Below are 20,509 nucleotides of genomic sequence, written 5' to 3'. Positions count from 1 at the left end.
AGAATTGTGAGTTCCCCTCCGAAGCTCGCCTCTGCCTAGGAGCCTTGTGGTTTTCCTGCTACTCCTCTGTGCCCTCTTTGCTGCCCCAGCGCCTGCCTGCAGACCCTCTACTCTGTGCTATTCTAGGGTGCTGGCCCTTACTGGTTTTCAGCAGCATCAGAGTCATCTAACAATGGCAGCAAGCCCCACCAGAGTCCAGTCAGACAGAAGCTAGTCTCAGCAGCAGAAGCTGAATGTTTCTTTCTGTCCTGAGCAGGATCGGTGTGGTTTTCATTCACTCGGTGCTGTGCTGGGTCTCTTGTCTGCTATCACAGTGTGCAAGGGGCAGAGGCAGGCGGTCATTTGGGCTACAGAGGTGGGCACCATGCCCCACTCAGTGATTTATGTCTAAGGCCATCTGAATATTGTTTTGTTTCCCCCAAGGGGTATTTATCTACCCTGGTTGGAGGGTTTCCTCCAGAAAGAAGTTCTAGAGCTGGGCTGTGGGGCGGAAGAGGATGTGCTTGGTCCATGGGAATGGCATTCAATTAATGAGTGACTGCTTTTCACACAGAAATGGGTTTGTGATCACGAGAGCTTGGCTCTTGCTTCATTATGAGCTGAAGTAGCGTGTGGCTCTGACCAGACATGGCTATCCAGTCTTGGTCTTCCCAGGCTCCAGAATCACGAGCCAAGGAAGCCTTTTCTCCCTTGATAGGCTATCTATGGGGTTCCACGCACCATGGACTCTCAAGAGCCTTGAAGACGGGTGCCACAGTTCCCTCCTCCTGCACTGCTTCTGAAACCAGCAGGCTTCTTTGCCGTTCATATCAGCACTCCTCTGACCAGTGTGTGGGGATCTCCATGGTTCAGAACTCAAACTCAGATTCTGCTACTAACCGTGAAGCTAAAGTATGACCTATGAAATTAATAAAGCAAACTGTGGAAATTATTCTTTATTGAAAAATACCAATAATACTGACAGATTCCAAAAGCAGTTACTGTTCCAGAATATAAAGCGCTTAGTTCATTTATCCCCTAAACCCGTTTGTATCTCAAGGTTAGCATTTCTGTAAATCGAGATACAAATCCGATAACTTCAATAAAATATTTTCCAGCTTTATTCTTTAAGGAGCTGTATACCTTCAAAGTCAGGGTCACGAGGTCAGCAGGAGCACGGGGCAGAATGCACCCGGCACTCCCTGTGCGTCAGTTTGCAGCAACACTGGAAACCACATTGTTGGTGCTGGAAACAAAAATCCTGCACAAGACAGCTGCCCTCCAGGATGAGAGGATGTTGGAAAACAGCATGTCGAAAGATAGCTTGTTTTTCTTATAATTAACACACTATTATTTTAAGATTGCTCTTTGGAGGAAATCTTAAGAATGCCACTGTAATTTCCTCCAGCAACTGAATTTTAAACTGTAATGAAAGAAACAAACTGTCACCGCCAACACGGTCTTTGCTGAGCTGAGTAATAATTCTATGCTCTTTTAGATGCAAGAAAAAAATGCGCACGAGTTCAACTGAAAACCACACAAAGACGGTGTGGCGGGCTCAGGTGGCAGCAGCGCTCGGCGGGAACAGCCGTGCGCTCATCCTCAGCCACAGCAGCACCGAGCTCTGCTCAGCCCCCTATGGGTGAACTTGGTGCCCAAGTCCAGCCTCTACTCTCCTGTCCGTCACCCTGTCACAGCGGAGCAGGGGATCTGGAGAATTACTAGTTGCTGTACTGAAACAAGTTCACAGCATCTCGCACTGTCACAAAGCAGACACTGTGGCCACAGCCTTTCTTCACAGCTCTAACACTGAGGCTGCCAAGTGCCCACTGCTGACAGCAGTGAGAGCAGACACAGGAAAATAGCAGGAATCATGGCACACGCATTTCTGAATTCTTTTTATCTACCATTGGTCCTGGGGCTTGGTTCCATGCCCGTGGAGACTAAGTTTGCTGTTCGCTGCAGGGTCATCTTCAGTGGAGGAGGGGCATCAGGTCATATACCGGGTAATGGCTCTCAGAGCATACAGGAGCTCCGCTTGCATCCTCGCTTCTATAAGAAGCAGATTAACATGGACCTGGGTACAAAACACAGCATCAGTGAGGACAGGCTATCAATGCCACTCTCTTTCTGTGCATTCAATTAAAAAATCCCAAATGAGTGTAGTTATTTGTCCCCTAATGAGTGAATAAATTTATCCTATTTGGAAAAGCAAATCCCGGGGGTTGAAGTCCCTTATACCAACAGCACATAGCTATACGCATGGCCGTGCACAGCCTCCCAGCACTCGGTGCTGTGTGAGCCATGCAGATGGCTGTCCCAGTGTCTGAGGAAGGACAGTGCTGCACGGTCACTCAGCACAGACACGGTCACTGTGAATATCTGTGGTCCTCAGTTGGCTCCATCTGTGGATGCAGACCCAGGACCCTGAAGGGCCAACCGCATGTTCCAGTGCTAGGAAGACTTCCGTCTTTACTTGTTAGCACAGCACCATACTTCTTTTGGGATAAATGTCTTATTCTACTGTATTTGACCACATATCTTCCTGGATATTTGCCATAGCTCAAAAATCTAGGCACTGTTTTGTGAGGCTTCTAGAATTCTCTGCCAAACCATCAATTTCTAGAAAGATTCGTCCATCATTTCTGCTTACGCAGTTTTTAGAAGTTCTTACAAAATGGTGGTCTTGGGTGGAGAGAGATGCCAGTATTTCTGAGGACAGACCAGCGTGGCCGTCTACTCTTGCTCTGCTCTCTCTAGGGTCCCTGAGACAGCTGCTGGAATGGTGTTTTCCAGGTTGCTGATGATGGAGTGGGTTTGAGGGAAGGACAATAACAAAAGGCAAGACTTGCACATGACAGAGCAAACGACAGCCCATGAGCACGCACCTTCTCAGAGTGCTTGAACTGCCTCCAGAAGCTATCATACATTCTTTTGGTAACCTTTTCAGGAGTGCACACGACAGTTTTGATATAAACTTTAAAGCTACGATCCAACAGCTGGTTAATCTCCCCGTAGTCATAGTCATCGTATCTGTTGAGAGATGTAGGAGCGGACTCCTGTCAGTGTACGGCTTTGGTCTGTGTGCAGCACACACATGCACACTTTCCTCTCTGTATGAGCAGTTACTCCCACAGTTAGAAATGGTACAGTGGTGTGAGGCTAAAATGGGTTGGGGTGGAAAAGCATAAAGGGGAGAACTTGGGAAGGAAAGAAAAGTTCTCAGTGTCTGAGCAGACTGTCCCACAGGTGCAGCGCTGGGTACCACACAACCGCACATTCACAACCTCACACACACAACCCCACACACACAACCTCACACACACAACCTCACACACACAACCACGCTAAAACCAGCTCGGGAAGGAGCACAGACCAGTGCTGGAATTCAGAGTTTGCATTTAGCACTGGTGCTATCATATACCAGAAAATGGTAATTTACTTGTGTAGGAGGAGTTTCTGGGGACAGATGAGGAGCAAATCATGGGTGCGGAGCAGGTCGGCTGGCATCACTTTGAGGAGAGGCTGAAGCCTGCATTCTGCAGTGTGTGCTCTGACCACTGAATCGTGGGTTTCTCATCACACAGGGTGGATTTGTGTGACCAGTGGAAAGGGGACAAAGCTCTTGGCAAAGCTGGTCCTACACCCACGCCAGAGGCTGAAGTGCAGGCACCGATGGCTCAAGCTTGCCTCCTGTCACTGTGCGGGGACAGCTCGGCTTGCTGGCTCCTCCAAGTCAGTTGTTACTTCAAGTCCTTCCCTCTGCCCTCACTGTCTAGCTGGGGGGAGGGGGAGGAGGGGGGCCCAAGCTGTGATAAAGTGGGTCTGTGAAGCGTAAGCTGCGTGTGTGTGCGCTGCAGGCACCTGAAGGCGTCTGTGTAGAGTGTCTTTATAAACATTAGGAAGGCAGACTGACCGTATTCCAAACATGCAGTGGATATAGTTCCAGATAGCCCGTCGCAGCATTGAGGTATCAACATCTTTGTGCATTGCCATGGTATTGTAAGTAAGGTTGTAAGCAATGTGAAATTTCTCATCGATTAACTGTCCCACGTCCGGATAAAGACGATTCACCAGAGAATAACCATGGTCCTCCCAGCAGTAGTCCTAAATACAGGGAAGAGAGGAATTATGAAGTTAAAATGGGGCAAAACAGCTGTCTGTGCACAGCGCTGCAGTGTCTGAGGTCAGCAGCAGCTACGTCACCACAATGGCTCTGAGCGCCAGTCTCCATACTGAACACGAGAGGTTATGGAGGCAATCTGGTTGAGTTTAAGGACCAAGAGAGCCACAGATTTCCATCTCTCAGCTTTCCACCGAGCTTCCAGAGGCAACACGGATTGAGGCTCCTCCCCCAGTGTTCATCACTGTAAACATTTAAATGTCTCTCAAATTTTGTGAATTTCCATACCAGCTGTGGTAGCTGGTACCCATTGTTGTAGTACTTAGAAAGATGAAGCAGCGGGGCCAAAAGTTAGAGACCATCCTGGCCTATGTAACAAATATGTCACAAAGCAGAAATGAAAACATATCTAGGTCAATGCACCCCTCACTAACCCGCCCCGTCCTCTCCCAGTAAATGGAGACGTGAACAGTAAGTGTAACACGTGTCAAGCTACAGCATGGTTCTGATGAACTGAAAAGCTTACACATTAAGAGCAGAAGACGCAGGCAGTCTGTAAATGTTGCCCGTGACTGATTCTCAGCTTTGACTCTGGCTAGGGGAGGGAGCTGCTGTTCTGGAGAAGCCGTTTGCTGAGCCCTGGACATGGTTCTCAAGTCCTCGTGGCCCCTTCTCACATACATCAGTGAGAGGTTTCTAAGCAACTGTGCTATACACGCTACAATTTTACCTGGACACGAAATGTTGGAACATGCATCCCATGTCTGGAGAAATCCTTGTAGCCATAACTAGTGTCCTCAAAGTGCCGAGACACATCTCTCGCTGGTGTAACTTCATCATCGTCTGAAATGATTGGAAAAAAAAAGTCCTTTAAATCCAGGAAAAAGAAATCCAAGGTAAAGCATTTTTGACCCGAAGTAACAGACTTGGACCAGAGCAGTCTCTGCTGTCATTTCTTGTACCCAGACCAGCCCTGACCTGGTCATGCAGCTAAGGGGGAGCTCCAACTTTCTCATCTTGTGGCTTCCGTCTTCCTTCCGAGTGCTGGGATTACAGGCGTGTGCCACCATGCCTAGCTTATGTGGTGTCAGGGAGGAACCCCGGGCTTTGTGTGTGCTGGGGAGTCTACTAACGACACCCCACTCCACAATAAAGTCTTAACCCAAACACGGTGTGCTTATCGCAAAACACACCGTAGTGAACGCAACTCTGACAAAGTGAACGTTTACAGAATCCTGCTCTCCTTTCTTCTTTGACTCTTCTCCCTCCGTCGTCGTTCTACCCTAATCTATACACTACCCTAATCTCTACACTGCCCTAATCTCTACACTGCCCTAATCTATGCACTGCCCTAATCTATACACTACCCTAATCTATACACTGCCCTAATCTATACACACTCTATACACTGCCCCCTCTATACACTGCCCTACTCTATACACTGCCCTACTCTATACACTGCCCTACTCTATACACTGCCCTAATCTATACACTGCCCTAATCTATACACTGCCCTAATCTATACACTGCCCTAATCTATACACTGCCCTAATCTATACACTGCCCTAATCTATACACTGCCCTAATCTATACACTTCCCTAATCTATACACTGCCCTAATCTATACACTGCCCTAATCTATACACTGCCCTAATCTATACACTGCCCTACTCTATACACTGCCCTACTCTATACACTACCCTACTCTATACACTACCCTACTCTATACACTTACCCTAATCTATACACTACCCTAATCTATACACTACCCTACTCTATACACTACCCTACTCTATACACTACCCTACTCTATACACTTACCCTAATCTATACACTACCCTAATCTATACACTACCCTACTCTATACACTACCCTACTCTATACACTACCCTACTCTATACACTACCCTACTCTATACACTTACCCTAATCTAATCTATACACTTACCCTAATCTATACACTACCCTACTCTATATACTACCCTACTCTATACACTACCCTAATCTATACACTACCCTAATCTATACACTACCGTACTCTATACACTACCCTACTCTATACACTACCCTACTCTATACACTACCCTAATCTAATCTATACACTTACCCTAATCTATACACTACCCTAATCTATATACTACCCTAATCTAATCTATACACTACCCTACTCTATACACTACCCTACTCTATCTACCCTACTCTATACACTACCCTACTCTATACACTACCCTAATCTATACACTACCCTACTCTATACACTACCCTAATCTATACACTACCCTAATCTATACACTACCCTACTCTATACACTACCCTACTCTATACACTACCCTACTCTATACACTACCCTACTCTATACACTACCCTAATCTAATCTATACACTACCCTACTCTATATACTACCCTACTCTATACACTACCCTAATCTATACACTGCCCTAATCTATACACTGGGAGAAGGCATCACTCGGGGAGGAAAGACAGTTGTCCTTTGACCTCCACACGCATGCTGTGGCACACACGTCCTGCCAATCCATTTCCAATAACAACATTTAAAACACAAGGAAGAAGGGGAGTGCTAGTGTATTAAAGACTTGCTATCCGCATGTCCTGCCTCCTCCTTCTCAGTGGCCTTCCATAAGACTGTGAGGAGGAAAGCCCTGGGGGCTCACCTTCCTGAAAGGACACACCATTAGGCCTGCTTTTAAAAACGTATTGAAATTCTCCAGTAAAGAAGTTGGGCTTGTAAGAGACACTGTGGACCATATCTGGTGGTTCTTACCTGAAGAGAAGACAAGCATGCTATCTCTCTTCTCCATTTCAAAGCGTGAGGCCATCTCCTCCTGGCTGGCCTCCTCCTCCTCCCGGCATTCCTGTAACTGCCTCATCTTTTCCATGAGGGCCTCGACCTCAAAGAAGGAGTCACTCACCTGAAGGGAGAACACTATTTTACATATGGCAACCACAGAATGAAATTTAGGAATTTCACTAAGTCTGTCTCATTAGAAACTATATCTTACTAGAATATAGTAAAAACACTTTCATATAATATTAATGTATATTAATAAGTGTGATTGTTTTAGCCTGTTGGGTAAAGATATTTAAAATTTAAGATATGAGAAAAGTATTTCAACAGTTATAATGCTTTCTAATCTTATAAAATAACAACATAGTAACTATTACTCTATTTTAAAATTAAAACTTAACACAATCAATTTAAAACAGAATTGAAAATTGAGTATTTAAAATTCACCTTCTACTTGCTCAGGTTAAGTACAGAGTATAAACTGTCAACACGTCTATCATTCTTAAAATAGTAATTGTTCTATTTATACAGTTTACCAATTAAAACTGAGACGTGGCCTCAGATGGCTGGGCTGGCTACAGGGTCTTCCCTAGAAGGGCGGGGCTGGCACAGGGGCAGAGAGGAAGGGATGAGTCCCACTCCTAACACACAACTGTATCCTTATTCTAAATCGAATCTATGGAAGACACACTTCATGAAAGAAGGCCTGAAGTTCCAAATATAAATGTTCAAATACAAAAGTATTGCTTTTCCCTCATGAATTTCATTTCTTTTGCTGAGAATGTTCCTTCTGTCTGTCTGTCAGATAGAGGGTCTCGTGTAGATCAGGCTGGCCTCCAGCTGGGTAGTGAAGCTGAGGATGCCCCCTGCTTCAGACTCCTCTCCTGCGTACTGAGGTTACAGTGTGCATCTGTGCATGCGAAGCAAGCACTCTACCAACACCCATGAATGCTAAGCCCTCAAATCTCCCACTGCTTCCTGACCTCTGTTCATGGCCCTTCAGGCCCTTCAGGTGTCAGCTGACGCTGAGCGCAACACCTCCCCCCATTCCCAGCCATCCTCACAGCACTCCCTTTAGTGCACCAAACACAAGCTGTAATGTTTACGTGACCCTGAATAGAGCCTGCCTCCCCCAGAAAAAAATCTCCAAAGGCGAGGGGCCTGCTTAATTTACTAGAACAAATAAATCTGTTGTACAATGACTATCGAGGTAATTCTGTATTAAGACATTTTATATTTTATAGGATATGGTAGAAATCCTGGCAAAGTATCCCACACGGTGCCCTTTCTCTAGTGATCTATGACAGGAAGTGTCTCTCGGTTGCACCTGAGAGTCTTCTGACACACGGTTCTCTACGGCCTAAGACACAGTCACAGCCACCCCCAAGCAAGGCACAGTCACAGCCACCCCCAAGCAAGGAGCCGGGAAGGAGCACTGCAGCACTCACTGACTTTACTGATTACTAAAGCCTCACGGAGCTGAGGGCGGCCCTAAGTTCCTACACATAGGCCAGGCTGTCCTTGGATTCCTGATGCTCCTGCCTTTACCACCCCAGTGTCGGGGTTACAGGGGCACCAGACTCTTCATCCATCCGTCTGTGTGTCTTGCTCACCAACTAACTCGCTAAGGTAAGATGCTCACATTTACTTGTTTTTAGGAAAGATAATTCTTGGTAAATTATATTCAAGCTTTTTAAAGGGAAAGGAAAAACAAAGCATGTTTCTTTTGCTACTTAAGTAATCTGCAAAAGTTGGAATGGTTTAAAAAAAGTTTAGACGATGACAAAGACCACCACCACCACCACCACCACCACCACCACCACCACCTCCTCCTCCTTCTCCTCCCCCCCCTCCTCCTCTGTCATTATCCAAGAAAGTCTCGGTACCTATAAAGCCCTGAATATGATATATAACATTGGCTGGCTCCAAATCTGCAACCTTCTAAGATGGGTGTAGTGGCTGCTGGGAATTGAACTCAGGACCTCTGGAAGAGCAATCAGTGCTCTTAACCACTGAGACATCTCTCCAGCCTGGTGCAATGTCTTTAATCCCAGATCTAAGGAGGCAGAGGCAGTTGGATTTCTGTGAACTCAAGGCCAACCCATTCTACACTCACAGGTTCCACTCTCAAGTGTTGAGAGGTATAAACTGTAAACCTTCTTTCAGCTTACTGCCCAGTGTCATCTGTGAAAACGATATACTTTCTATAATATGCAAATTAAAATCTGGGTATAGATAGGGAGCTGATAAATTAGAAAATAGAATTCTTGTCTCTTCATAGAACACAACCAAGATCATCTGGAAACTTGACATCAGCCGAGTGCTAGGACCAGTGAAGACGAGAGGCCAGCTCTCAGTATTCTAGCCGTAGGTTGACACTCACTCTCCGCCACACTTCCGTGAATAATTCGTAACCACGTGCAGCCTAGTGGTTAGCCCTGGGACGTCAGAACAGAGCTGTGCTCAATCCTGACAGTGATGTTTGAGCTGCTGGGAATGGTGTGGGCTTTTGAAACCCCCAAGCCCATCCTCAGTAACATACTTCCTGCCAACAAGGCCACAGCTCCCCCTCCTTCCCAAGCAGTTCCACCATCTAGGAACCAAACAGTTCAGTATATGAGCCTATGGAGACCATTCCCCTTCAAGATATCACCATGTTTTAACAAATGTACGCTCAGCTGGGAGCGTTAGAGTCTGTGTTTGTACAAAATTAAACATAAAACAAGGGAAAATTAGGAGATCAAAGTTGATTAAATTTTCTAAAAGCCAAACAATTAAAAAGCCAGCCTTTTGCTGAAGAGGAAGAAGAAGAGGAGGAGGAGGGGGGGAGAGGAGGAAGAAGGGGAGGAGGAGGGGAGGAAGAACAAGAAGAAGAGGAGGAGGAAAGAACACCGTTGCTGCTGCTGGCAGGAGACCTCCTCTATCGGGGTCACTATTTTAAGCCTTCCCTTATCCCAGCTGTGGACACTCAGTATTCGCTGGTCCTGTTTGTCTCACAGACCTGAAATGACAGGAGGGGACGTCCTAGAAGGGCCCACAGTTTTGTATGCCCCTTAGCATCTAGACTGGGATGGGCATTGGAGGTAGAAATAAATTCATCCTTAAAGAGGAGACCTGACATCTCTGTAGACTGGCAGGCTCTAGCAGGCTAGATGCGCAGCTGTAGGAACCGTACGGTCTTCCTAGTTCACAGCACGTCAGTCAGACACTCACCGAGGCGCTTCCTGTTGAGGGGACTGGCGTCTCCTCCACACTGTGATTGCCATTCGTAATGTCGCAGATGCAGTAGTTACTGACAGAAGGAGGTCTGAAGGTGTGGCCACCGTCACAGTGGATCTCTGGACTAATTCCACAGCCAAATGTGAAGGAGGCAAGAGAGTGGTAGTGTGTGAGCAGAACCACAGCGTGGACCAGCTCCGCGAGAGACCAGCTGTGCTCCTCAGCCTTCAGCAGCCCCTGGTGGGTGAAAACGGCTTTTTAATCTGAGATGTGCTGGTCATAAACTTCATTTCAGTGCTTTCAGGATGACTGAAAACAGCGCTCGACAAAGTCGGGCTAAGATTACAATTTAAAATACATAAAACCTGTAACTTGTTAGATCTTATTAAAAATATATCTAGAAATATAGGCTTAACTTCTATGCACTGTCATTTCGATCTCAGATAATTGATTTAACAATAATTCTATCTTGCTTACAGTCCTTGGCTGTATCTCAGATGCTGGCTACTGGATGGCCCCTCTCACCAGTGGGACTGTAAGGAGTCAGGGTAGAGTGAGCACCAGGGTTGCAAATGCCTGTTTTGGACTTACCAGGCCTCTTACAGGAACTTTTAAGACAATGGCTTGAACAATCATTCTAAAGATTCTTAGGTCCTGGATCCGAGTTAAACAGTTATGCATGGATCTCTCAGTTTGTCAGACCCTGGGTCCCAGTGCTATGTCATTTGTCTATTTTATGTCATTTGCTTTTCCTTGACAATCTAATAGGCACTGTGTAATCTCTACACAGACAAACTCTACAGCTTCTTGACCATTTCTTCCACTACGTAATGGTGTTTAAATTGTCCCATAACAGACGGACAAGACCAAAAAGGATTCTAAGGGTTTCTGTCATATGGTGCACATTTTCAGAGAAAATTGGTTTGACCTCTAGAGTCAGAAGGAACTAGTTTAAGATGTCGCCTACACATGAGATGCACTCAGGCCTACGAGAGCTGAGCCCTGAAACCCTGACTACAGGGGCAGAGATGCAGGACACACACCACAGGGGCTGCACTTGGAAGAGTTTCTGCCTTACACAGCACACTGACTTACTGTGCAATCCAGCAGTCATGCGCCTAGTTATTTACCTAAATAAGCTTAGAACTTCTGTCTACCCAAATATTTATATTTGAATCAAAAAAATTTATTCATGTCTGATCAAAGTTGGAACTAACCAGGAGGCCCATTAAGTAGATGAATGGGAGTGTCATGGAGCAGTAAAAATAAATGATCTATGAAATCATTTAAAAAGATAAGAACCAGAAAGAGGTGGCTCAGATCTGTAATTCTTAGAGGGCGAGGCAGGAGATCAAAAGTTCAAGGCCAGCCTTGAGTACATGGCAAGTTCCAAGCCAGCCTTTGACATAGCAAGACCCTCTCTGAAAACACAAACAAGAAAATAATAAAGCACTGGACCTTCTCTGAAAACAAAATATACATAAGTAAAAGTCAATAATCTCATACCCACATCGCTAAATGAGAGCCGGTGTGCACGGCCAGGCCCCACCGTACCAACGCTCTAACATTCTGGAAATGTGTGCACAGCCCGGCCCCACCGTACCAACGGTCTAACATTCTGGAAATGTGTGCACGGCCCGGCCCCACCGTACCAACGCTCTAACATTCTGGAAATGTGTGCACGGCCCGGCCCCACCGTACCAACGCTCTAACATTCTGGAAATGATGCGCTGCAGCTATGATTAGAGACCAGCAGTGGTGGGGCTCAGGGAAAGCGCAGCACAGTGGATACTTAGTGCTCTGCACTGCACAGCAGTAACAACATGTTGTCATATACTCATAAAGAACACTGTGGACTTCGGTCAACAGCAGTGTCATCAACACTGGCTCATTACTTACAAGTCAATGTACCACACAAAGTCCAGACGATAACAGCACGAAGATGTGTGTCTGGGGATTTTCTGAGACTTCCCGTTCTTTCTCTTCCTTTTCATTTTTTGACACTCAGGCCATCCAAGGCCAGCTTCAAACTTGCTGTGCAGCTGACCATAACCTTGAACCTTGGATCCCTTCTCTTTCCTTCCTCTTTCTCTCCTCCCTTTCTTTTTTCCACCCACCCATCCAGGGCATTAGAGGCTTATCCCAGTGAGCCCAGTCTCTGCAGCGGGGACGAGGCCATGGCTTTGGCCAGACTGCACCAGCTGAGCTGCACCCAGCCTTCTGTCCAGTTCTGCACAGACCCTGAGTGTTGTGACAATCACTGTCCCTTTAACACTGTGACACTGGGCATACGCACCTCGATGTGTTCTTTGGTGATTAGCCAAGGCCTGTGGGCTAACACTTTGTTAAGTTCTCCTAAATTCTGCAGTTTCTGAGGAGCATTCTCTAAACCATTGAGCCACTTGGGGTCCCCACCAACATGAAGAAAGTCACTGACGTGTAGATTCACCAGGTAGGAACACTGATGCCTGGCTGCCGCCTTCACAGGAAATAAAAAGACAGTGCAGTTGTGTTAAGTTTCAAGTGTGACGAATCTGTTTTCTTTACAACAAACAACATAGATTTTTTGGTTATCCAGTTTAAATTTTCCAGACTACAGAAAAACACATCTTATTTAGAAATTTTAAAAATCCAATAAAACACAGAAAACATCTCAGAAAATTTTCAGGAACAAAATATTGCTTAAAAAAAAAAACAAACAAAAAACCTTAGAAATGCTGCCATTATGCCGGCTTTCAGAAGACGTTCAGACTAAGAAGCGTTTCAAAAAAGTTGGGTGTGTCTCTTATTTGTAAACGGAGTACTTGGGAGGCAGAGGCAGGAGGACCAGAAACTCATGGTCACACACAGATATATAGCAGGCCTGGGGCCTATCTAGGCCACAAAACCTTTCACTGGGGAAGGGGGAGGGTAGTGGGGAGAGGGAGGAGGGAGGGAGGGAAGGGAGGAGGGAGGAGGAGGAGGCTCTCACATCTTACATTCTACCTTAACCTCTAAGACAAGGGTGGCTCTCGTGTGGCATGAGGGCTCAGTGGGGAAAGGCACCTGCCGCCATTTTTGACAAACTGAGTTTAATCCCACAGTGAAGGAGAGAACCAGCTCCTTCAAGTTGTCTCTGATACACGCACATGTGTGTGTACACGCACGCACACACACACACACACACACACACACACACACTACAATTTTTTAAAGAAATAGTTCTTAGTGTATAAAACTACTTGTAGTGGTCTTTTTTGATTATACTTGATGGCAAAGTGATTTAAAGCCAGGAAAAATAGAAGCTATCTGATTATATGCTATTACAAGTCAGAATATGATTACAAGTCAGACATATAAGTATTTATCCTTGTGTCAAAAGCATTAATCCTCTTAAAGAAATAAAAAAAACAAACCCACAGGGAAAAGAATGTCATAGGAGTTTACGAACCATGATGCCAATGTAGTGGCGATAATGGAGGGGCAACGGCCCGTCCATCTGCAGTAGGTAGTGTTGTGTCTTTAAGAAACTTTCTAGATATTGTGGATGGAAAACCATCACTAATGTAATGTTATCCAAACGACCCAAAGCAGCGAAAGAGTCGGCAAACAGAGCGTGCATCTGTGCGTCCTCGCTGCCCACCTGCAGCATCTGTGGAGAGAGGAGAGCTACGGTCACACACACTGCGAACTGGAGAGAAGGAAACGTGCTGTGCCATGCTGTGCCGTTCACATTTCACTCAGAGTTAGGAACCTAAACGTGTAGCATAACTGAAGAAGAGTCCTGTTAGACGGTGGGAGATAAACAACGAAGGCTGAACTGAACTTCAGAGTCTAGGTCGGCTGCCTGCACACGCACGCGACAAGAATGCAGACCAAGAAGCAGATTTAGACTTAAATACCCAGACTTGCCAGCACACATAAAGCCTCCCCTTACAACACGACTCTCACTTAATGAAAACAATCACAGTTAATAGCGAAGACTTCTGACAATGAGTCACAGATGCTTCTACACGTGCGGCATTGAAGTCTGGTGCAGCACTCGTACTGACAAGGCTGAGTCCCTCTGCCTCCGAGCAGACCTAAGCAAGATCTAAATATGAGCCGGTGGAGGGCAGGTCAAAAACAAGTCTCAGTTTGACTCGGTTAAATGCCGGGCTTAAAGTGCATCATGAAATCCTAGAAATCAATGTGGCTATGGCAACTTCCTAACCCATTAGCTCACTGCCAAAGCATGACTAACTCCAAATAACTGTGTAAAACATGTTGTTGACCAGCACTCAATCAGATGCCAAGATGTGGGTCATGAAAATGTTTCCTTAAAAGCAGGCAGTTCACCATGTACTTTCAAAACAGCATACCTCCTTCTCTGGGATGAACCTGCTTGGTCCGTGTCCTAGTGGCCGAGGGATTCTGATTCCAAGTTCCTAGAAAAGAAAATTACACCATCTCAGACCTCCAGCAGTAAACAGCACAAACAGAGGCTAAAGGACCAAGAGGAAAGACATCCAGCTGAGAAGAACCGGGCTTGCTGTGGTCATTTGTCCTCATGGCTATATATACACACACCAGCTCCGCTGTTTGCATCACACAGCTAACACCTTCTAAGATGACTGACTAAAAACAATAAAACCTGTTTCACTAAAACCAGAGTTTTGCATAAAGCTCTTGGCAGAGAGTCTGGAACAGAAAGTTCAGCACACAGCAGCCAACCCCGTGGGCTGTCAGTGATAAAAACAAGACCAGTGTGTTTGTTCATCTAAAACTCAACAAAAGCATCACTCCTTGTCAGGAATAAAAATGACAATACCTCTGTATAGACATCTTAAAACCTCGTTACTTCAGACACCACTGCTGTATTGATAAACACCTCCAAGCAAGCAGGGGCGCCGTGACAAGTGAAAAGGTGGCTGAATCCACACGAGTCAGACCGACTCCAGTAGGCCAGGCTCTCTGTGGCTGAGTGAAAACACTTCAGGAAAACCAAGTCTGTGCCTGTTTATGACCTTGCTAATGCTCTGCCTTTTGACACGATCTACAAGTCTCCCGCACATACTGACAGAGCAGCACATTAACAGGAACAGAGAGCCTGCTGTTAGGACTTCCTGCCCTATACAGTGCTCTTGACATAATATCAAATAACCACGATAAAACTTTTTTTTTTCGGAGCTGGGGACCGAACCCAGGGCCTTGCGCTTGCTAAGCAAGTGCTCTACCGCTGAGCTAAATCCCCAACCCCACGATAAAACTTTTGAGGGCAATCAATCCATTATCACGTCAAGGTATAAACTACAATAAAGTAACTACAACTGAAGATTAATTCTTATTATTTATACAATCGTCACATACAAATACTATCTTTTGTTTACAAAGAGGAACACTTGAGGTGGAGACGGAGCCTGCAGTCAGTATGACGAGTCCCAGCCCCAACCCTCACTCAGCAGACGGACAGCGGAGAGCACCTACTTCTACAGGCCGTTCTCTGACAGACACACAGACACCACGGAAAGAGTAAAAACACTGCTTCTACTGTCCTTACTGCTTCTGAAAGTTCATTATAAAACCCAGATATCTCCGATTCCTGTTTTTTGTGTGTGTACTATGTGTCTATGTATGTATGCCTGTGTGTGTGTGTGTGTGTGTGCGCGCGTGCGTGTGCGTGTGTGTGTGAATGTGGAAGAGCATGTATTGTGTAGCTCGTGCGGAGGTCAGAGCACAACAGGGTCTCTTGGTTTGCGCTGTGTGTGCCAGGCTAGCTGGTCCTTGGGCTTCTGGGGGCTTCTCTATTTCCCTTCCATGTTCCTGTAGGCCTAGGGGAGTTTTCGTTTGTACTATGCATCCAGCTTCTACACGGGTTCTCAGGATTTGAATCTGGGTTCTCACATTTGTGTGCTTAGTGCTTTACTCACGGAGCTGTCTTCACAACCTAGCTGCTTTGCTTTTAAGAAAAAACTGGGAGGAAACAGAGTGAATTCAAAAAAATTGTTCTGAGCAAATGAAAACCTTTTGAATATAATACGTTTATAAAACTCAGACAGGACTAAGGATGTAGCTTAGTCGGTAGAGTGCTTGTGTAGTGTATACCTGTAATCCTAGCACTTGGGATGTGGAGGCAGGAGGATTTTAAGTTCAGAGTCATCCTCAGCCACATAGAAGTTCTGTTCTCTACCCTTACCCCTGGGTAAGAGAATCTTTCCTGGAAGAATCCAAAGTAGACGACATGCCAACTGAATCCATGAGACATCAACTTCATTGTAGATATTAAATCAAATCTTACTGGACACTGGCAGCTTCTTACTGAGTGAGGTTAGTCCACGCTCATACTGAAGACAGTGTGTAAATTATCCTCCTTAGAAGTGACGCTTCACTAGTCTGTCCTGCGTGTGTCTTAAGTTTGAACACTGTATAATAAGTCCCAGAAGAGGGCATGCTCCTCTTGAAACAAATGTAACTGTTCAGCTCTGACCGGACTATATATATATATACGTTCACATCCCCTGGGAAAACGTACAAAGCTGAGGCTCACTTCCCCTTCTTAATCCTACAAATTATCTAAACAATGTGTATTTAGGAAGTGAAGACAGATAAACCTGGTAACAACAGACTTGCACGAGGGAAGGGTACAGAGTCAGAGATGAACAGAAAACTTGACAGACTGCGAAGGGTCAGGGACAGCTCCAAGAAAAGGAAGTGAGAATGACCGAACCCATGTGCGAGTCTCCCAAAGCAGCAGCAACGACGCCCTGCACTGCATTAACTACAAAGGTGACGAGAGGGACCTCAGAGGGACTTGGTATTCACACGTAAAGGGGGTCACTGCAATGCTGTCTCTGATAATCGACTAAGTGCTGACCAGTGGAGGACTGTGAACGTCCAGCCTGAGCCCAAAAAAGCTGCCGTCCTGGAAGGGACAAAGCAGACCCATGCTGTGGTGGGGATGCAGAGAAAGGAAGTGCAGACACAACATGAGACATCTGGGTAGTGGTTCTCTAAATGACCCCAAATAAACACCCATATGACCTTCAAACAAACAGGCTGAACTATATTATCCTGGCCTTCTTTCTATAATAAATATATTACATACCAAATTGTTATAAAATAATTTTATAATTCCTATAAGGTAGTCATGAATGCTTCATAAAATAGAATCTGCAGAGCATGGAGACCAGTGTCTTTAATCCCTGTACTCAGTGAGTTCAAGGCTAGCCTGGTCTGCATAGTGAGTTCCAGGTCAGCCATATTAAAGCTAAATAAGAACATGTGTTTAAAACAAACAGACAGACAGACAGACACAGACCACAGGCTAGAGATCTGGGTCAGTGGTAAGAGCATCTGGGCTGCTCCTCTAAAGGACCTGGGCTCATTTCCCAGCACTCACACGGTAGCTCACAACTGTCTGTAACTCCAGTCTGCTCTTTAGCTGCATTTAGTGGCCATGTTGATATAATACTTTCTATTTTCCTCCTAATTCTTCAATGGCCAAGGAAATGTCTCTGATTCCTTTAAATAAATATATTTTCTTCAAGAGTAAAATATTTAAAAATATGTTAAGAAAAAGCAAGACAAAGAAGAACATCCTAAGACGGGGGGAGGACAAGTGTCCCTTGCGTGGGTTAGATGCCCACAGCACAGGACTTGATAGCATTTACAGTGGTTCCTTGATAAACATCTAACAGAGCCAGGGAGAGAACAAGAAAATAAGACAGCGCTGAGGGGTCTCTGACACCCAGGGCAGCCACTTCACTATTTTATGCATGTCCAGTTCCAGGTCAAACAATTCCTTCAGCTCACATTACCAGACAGTTCCCAGAGAACCTGAGAGGCTGAGGGGGTGTACCTCATAAACGCAGAGAAATGGTGGGAAGGTCAAAGGTGCGAGAGCAGGAGGGAGTCAGACTTAAGACAGTCAAGTCTGCCTCAATAAAGGTTGATCAAGACCGACATAATGAGAAACACAGCTACTTCTATTCTAGAGTCAAGTGGACTTACTCTCCTTATTTGGAAGCTGGGCTTAAAAGATGTCACTCACTGGATTAGGTACACGACAGATAGAAGGGCCACGAACTTTTCTACTTAATTTTATGCCAATCAGAAAACAAAGGGCTAGTCGTCTGGGGTGTTCCTGGTGAGTTCTGAGATTGTACCCCAATCTACCTCAGCTCAGGTACAGGCAGGGCGGTGAGTGGCTCTATCCAGCTTCCCAGCACCACAGACTGACCTCTGAGAAAGACAACAGGTGACAGTTTCCTCACAGGACCTGTTCTTACTCAAGCCTGCATCAAGTCCTCACCGTGGACGAGCCCCAGAGCATAGCTCACACTGGAGTGACGGTCAGCTCAGAGGAGAGAGCGTCCCTGCATGTGCAAGGCCCTGTGCTGACGCCAAGCATAGCCACGAATCTATGCATTGTCTCCTGAGAGAAAAGGACAGACCGGGGGCCAAAATGAGGACTTCTGTTAGTGAGTCTGTAATTCCTGTCAGAGCATTTAAGCTCTAAAGTAGGCAGGTCTAATGTCTAAGTTAGATAAGGAAATGATGAGGAAGATACAGCAGGAACAGTACCACGTCTGCCCATGGTATGTAACAGGAAATGAGGAGGAAGGTACAGCAGGAACAGTACCACGTCTGCCTCACCATATGTACCAGAAGAGTTTATGAAGCTCTTGAGGGGGTGTGTGCGCACACACATACACACACCAGAAAGGTCTGAGAATCAAACTGCTTTTTAGTTTTCTGCTTATTCCTTAACTGATATAAAGAGGAAAAAATATAAAGCTAATAATGGTAATAAAAATTAGCAACAGTAGCAGCAGACATAGTATGCTGGGACCAAGTACTGCTTTAAGTGTGCTAGTATTTACAAACAAGGAACATGGAATTTATGATCCTGAAATCTACAGAGTGTGTCTCTTATAATCTTTATGAAACAGAAGCCAATGTCTTTAATGCTTTATCAGCGTGAGAGCCCAAGTCAAACTGAATGCATTTTCTAATTTCCTGTGTAAGTTACTTCAAGTATTTTTTCCTTCTGTAGTTGTGAGAATTCAATTAGACTCTGAGCAAATCTTACAAGTCAGACTCTAGGAGGCAGACCTGCCAAGAATAAATGGCCTTGTTGAACTCAGATGCAGATGTTAATCAGCATAAACCTCACAGGCTCTCCATGAAATAAAAAGGAAAGGCTGGAAAAGCTAACATGAGAACCAGGGCTCCCCAACCCCTCAACACCAAGAGCTGAAAGCAGTGAGCACCACCAGCGCCAAAGCAACCTGTCCTCACCAACGTACAGCACTGCCGATTAATCTTCGAACACGGACACTGAGTGGCGGTGACAGCGCAGGAAACAGTACATACTGTACCGCTGTGTGAGCAGCGCTTGTGGTCCAAAGCACTTTCTAGTCACGTGCTTTGCCTATGTTCAGACCTTCATCCATCCCCTTGAGAATGAACGACTGGTGACAAATTCAAACCAAAGAACTGCTGTGAGCTATCAATCTACCTACTTGAAAAGTTACGTGAAAGTAAGTAAACTATTTGAAGCAGTTTTTCTTTGTCCACTTGACCCATTAAAAAGGCCCATCTAGATATTTTAGACTATAACTTGTAACACCGATGTCAATCTTGTTTTTATTAAAACTTACACAAGTAGAAAGTATCTTTCAACAATGCTAAGTAAGCAAAACATCTTATAAAAAGTAAAAGTCCTAATTCCATTCTCCCCCTGCTGGGAGAATCCTTGTCTATCTAGCATTTTGTGGACTTTTTAACATTCAAAGTATTTCAGAAGAATTGAGGATCTAGAAGTGTTGTTTATATTTAGATTTCTTGAATTACATTTATATTTAGATTTCTTGAGTACAGAAAATGTACTAAATTTCTTCTGTCATTAACACTGCTATGCTATTTAAAACATGGGAAGTTAGGCACCTGCGAGTGACTCTGTGTGAGTGTGTGTGTGTGAGTGTGTGTGTGTGTGTGTGTGATGTGTGTTCCATGAACCAATGGTTTAGGAAAAGAAAAACTTCCTGACTTCAAAGTTCTACAACTGGGTTGGGGATGTGGCTCAGGGTACAGAATCTGCATAGCATGTATAGGGCCCTGGGTTAGATGGAGAGGAGGAGGAAGAGGTGGTGGTGGGAGGAGGAGGAGGGGAGGAGGAGGAGGAGGGGAGGAGGAGGAGGGGGGAGGAGGAGGAGGGGAGGAGATTTCTGGAAGCTTCTTGAGAGAACTGTGCCAATACTTCTGTACAGTGACCAGTTTTCCCATGATACACCACTTCCTAGTTTATTTTACATGCTAAGTGTATTAAAGTGAAATGCAGCTACGCAAAGCTTTCTAATTTGTTGACTACAACCCCACAGGCACTATTATAATCAATGTCCAAGCTACTGTGGATCTTTGGAA

The 20,509-nt window shown here is 45.4% G+C and overlaps 1 protein-coding gene across 2 annotated transcripts in view; it reads right to left on the bottom strand.

The window, feature by feature from the left end:
- Nucleotides 1-920: 920 nt before the first annotated feature.
- Nucleotides 921-20,509, bottom strand: part of Sesn1 (sestrin 1) — a 104,856-nt gene continuing 85,267 nt past the window's right edge. For both annotated transcript variants that reach the window (XM_032888385.1, XM_032888386.1), the window contains exons 2-10: nt 14,467-14,532; nt 13,557-13,757; nt 12,423-12,605; nt 10,121-10,363; nt 6,884-7,031; nt 4,833-4,945; nt 3,896-4,086; nt 2,868-3,012; nt 921-2,056 (exon numbers count right to left, since the gene is read on the bottom strand). In XM_032888385.1, coding sequence (XP_032744276.1) covers nt 1,970-2,056; nt 2,868-3,012; nt 3,896-4,086; nt 4,833-4,945; nt 6,884-7,031; nt 10,121-10,363; nt 12,423-12,605; nt 13,557-13,757; nt 14,467-14,532 — 1,377 coding nt within the window. In that variant the 3' untranslated portion in view covers nt 921-1,969. The remainder of the gene's footprint in view (nt 2,057-2,867; nt 3,013-3,895; nt 4,087-4,832; nt 4,946-6,883; nt 7,032-10,120; nt 10,364-12,422; nt 12,606-13,556; nt 13,758-14,466; nt 14,533-20,509) is intronic.

This window comes from Rattus rattus, chromosome 18, assembly GCF_011064425.1.
Source record: "Rattus rattus isolate New Zealand chromosome 18, Rrattus_CSIRO_v1, whole genome shotgun sequence".
Classification (NCBI taxonomy): Eukaryota; Metazoa; Chordata; class Mammalia; order Rodentia; family Muridae; genus Rattus; species Rattus rattus.
Note: the sequence above shows the minus strand (reverse complement) of the source record. Positions and strands in the feature narration are given on the sequence as shown.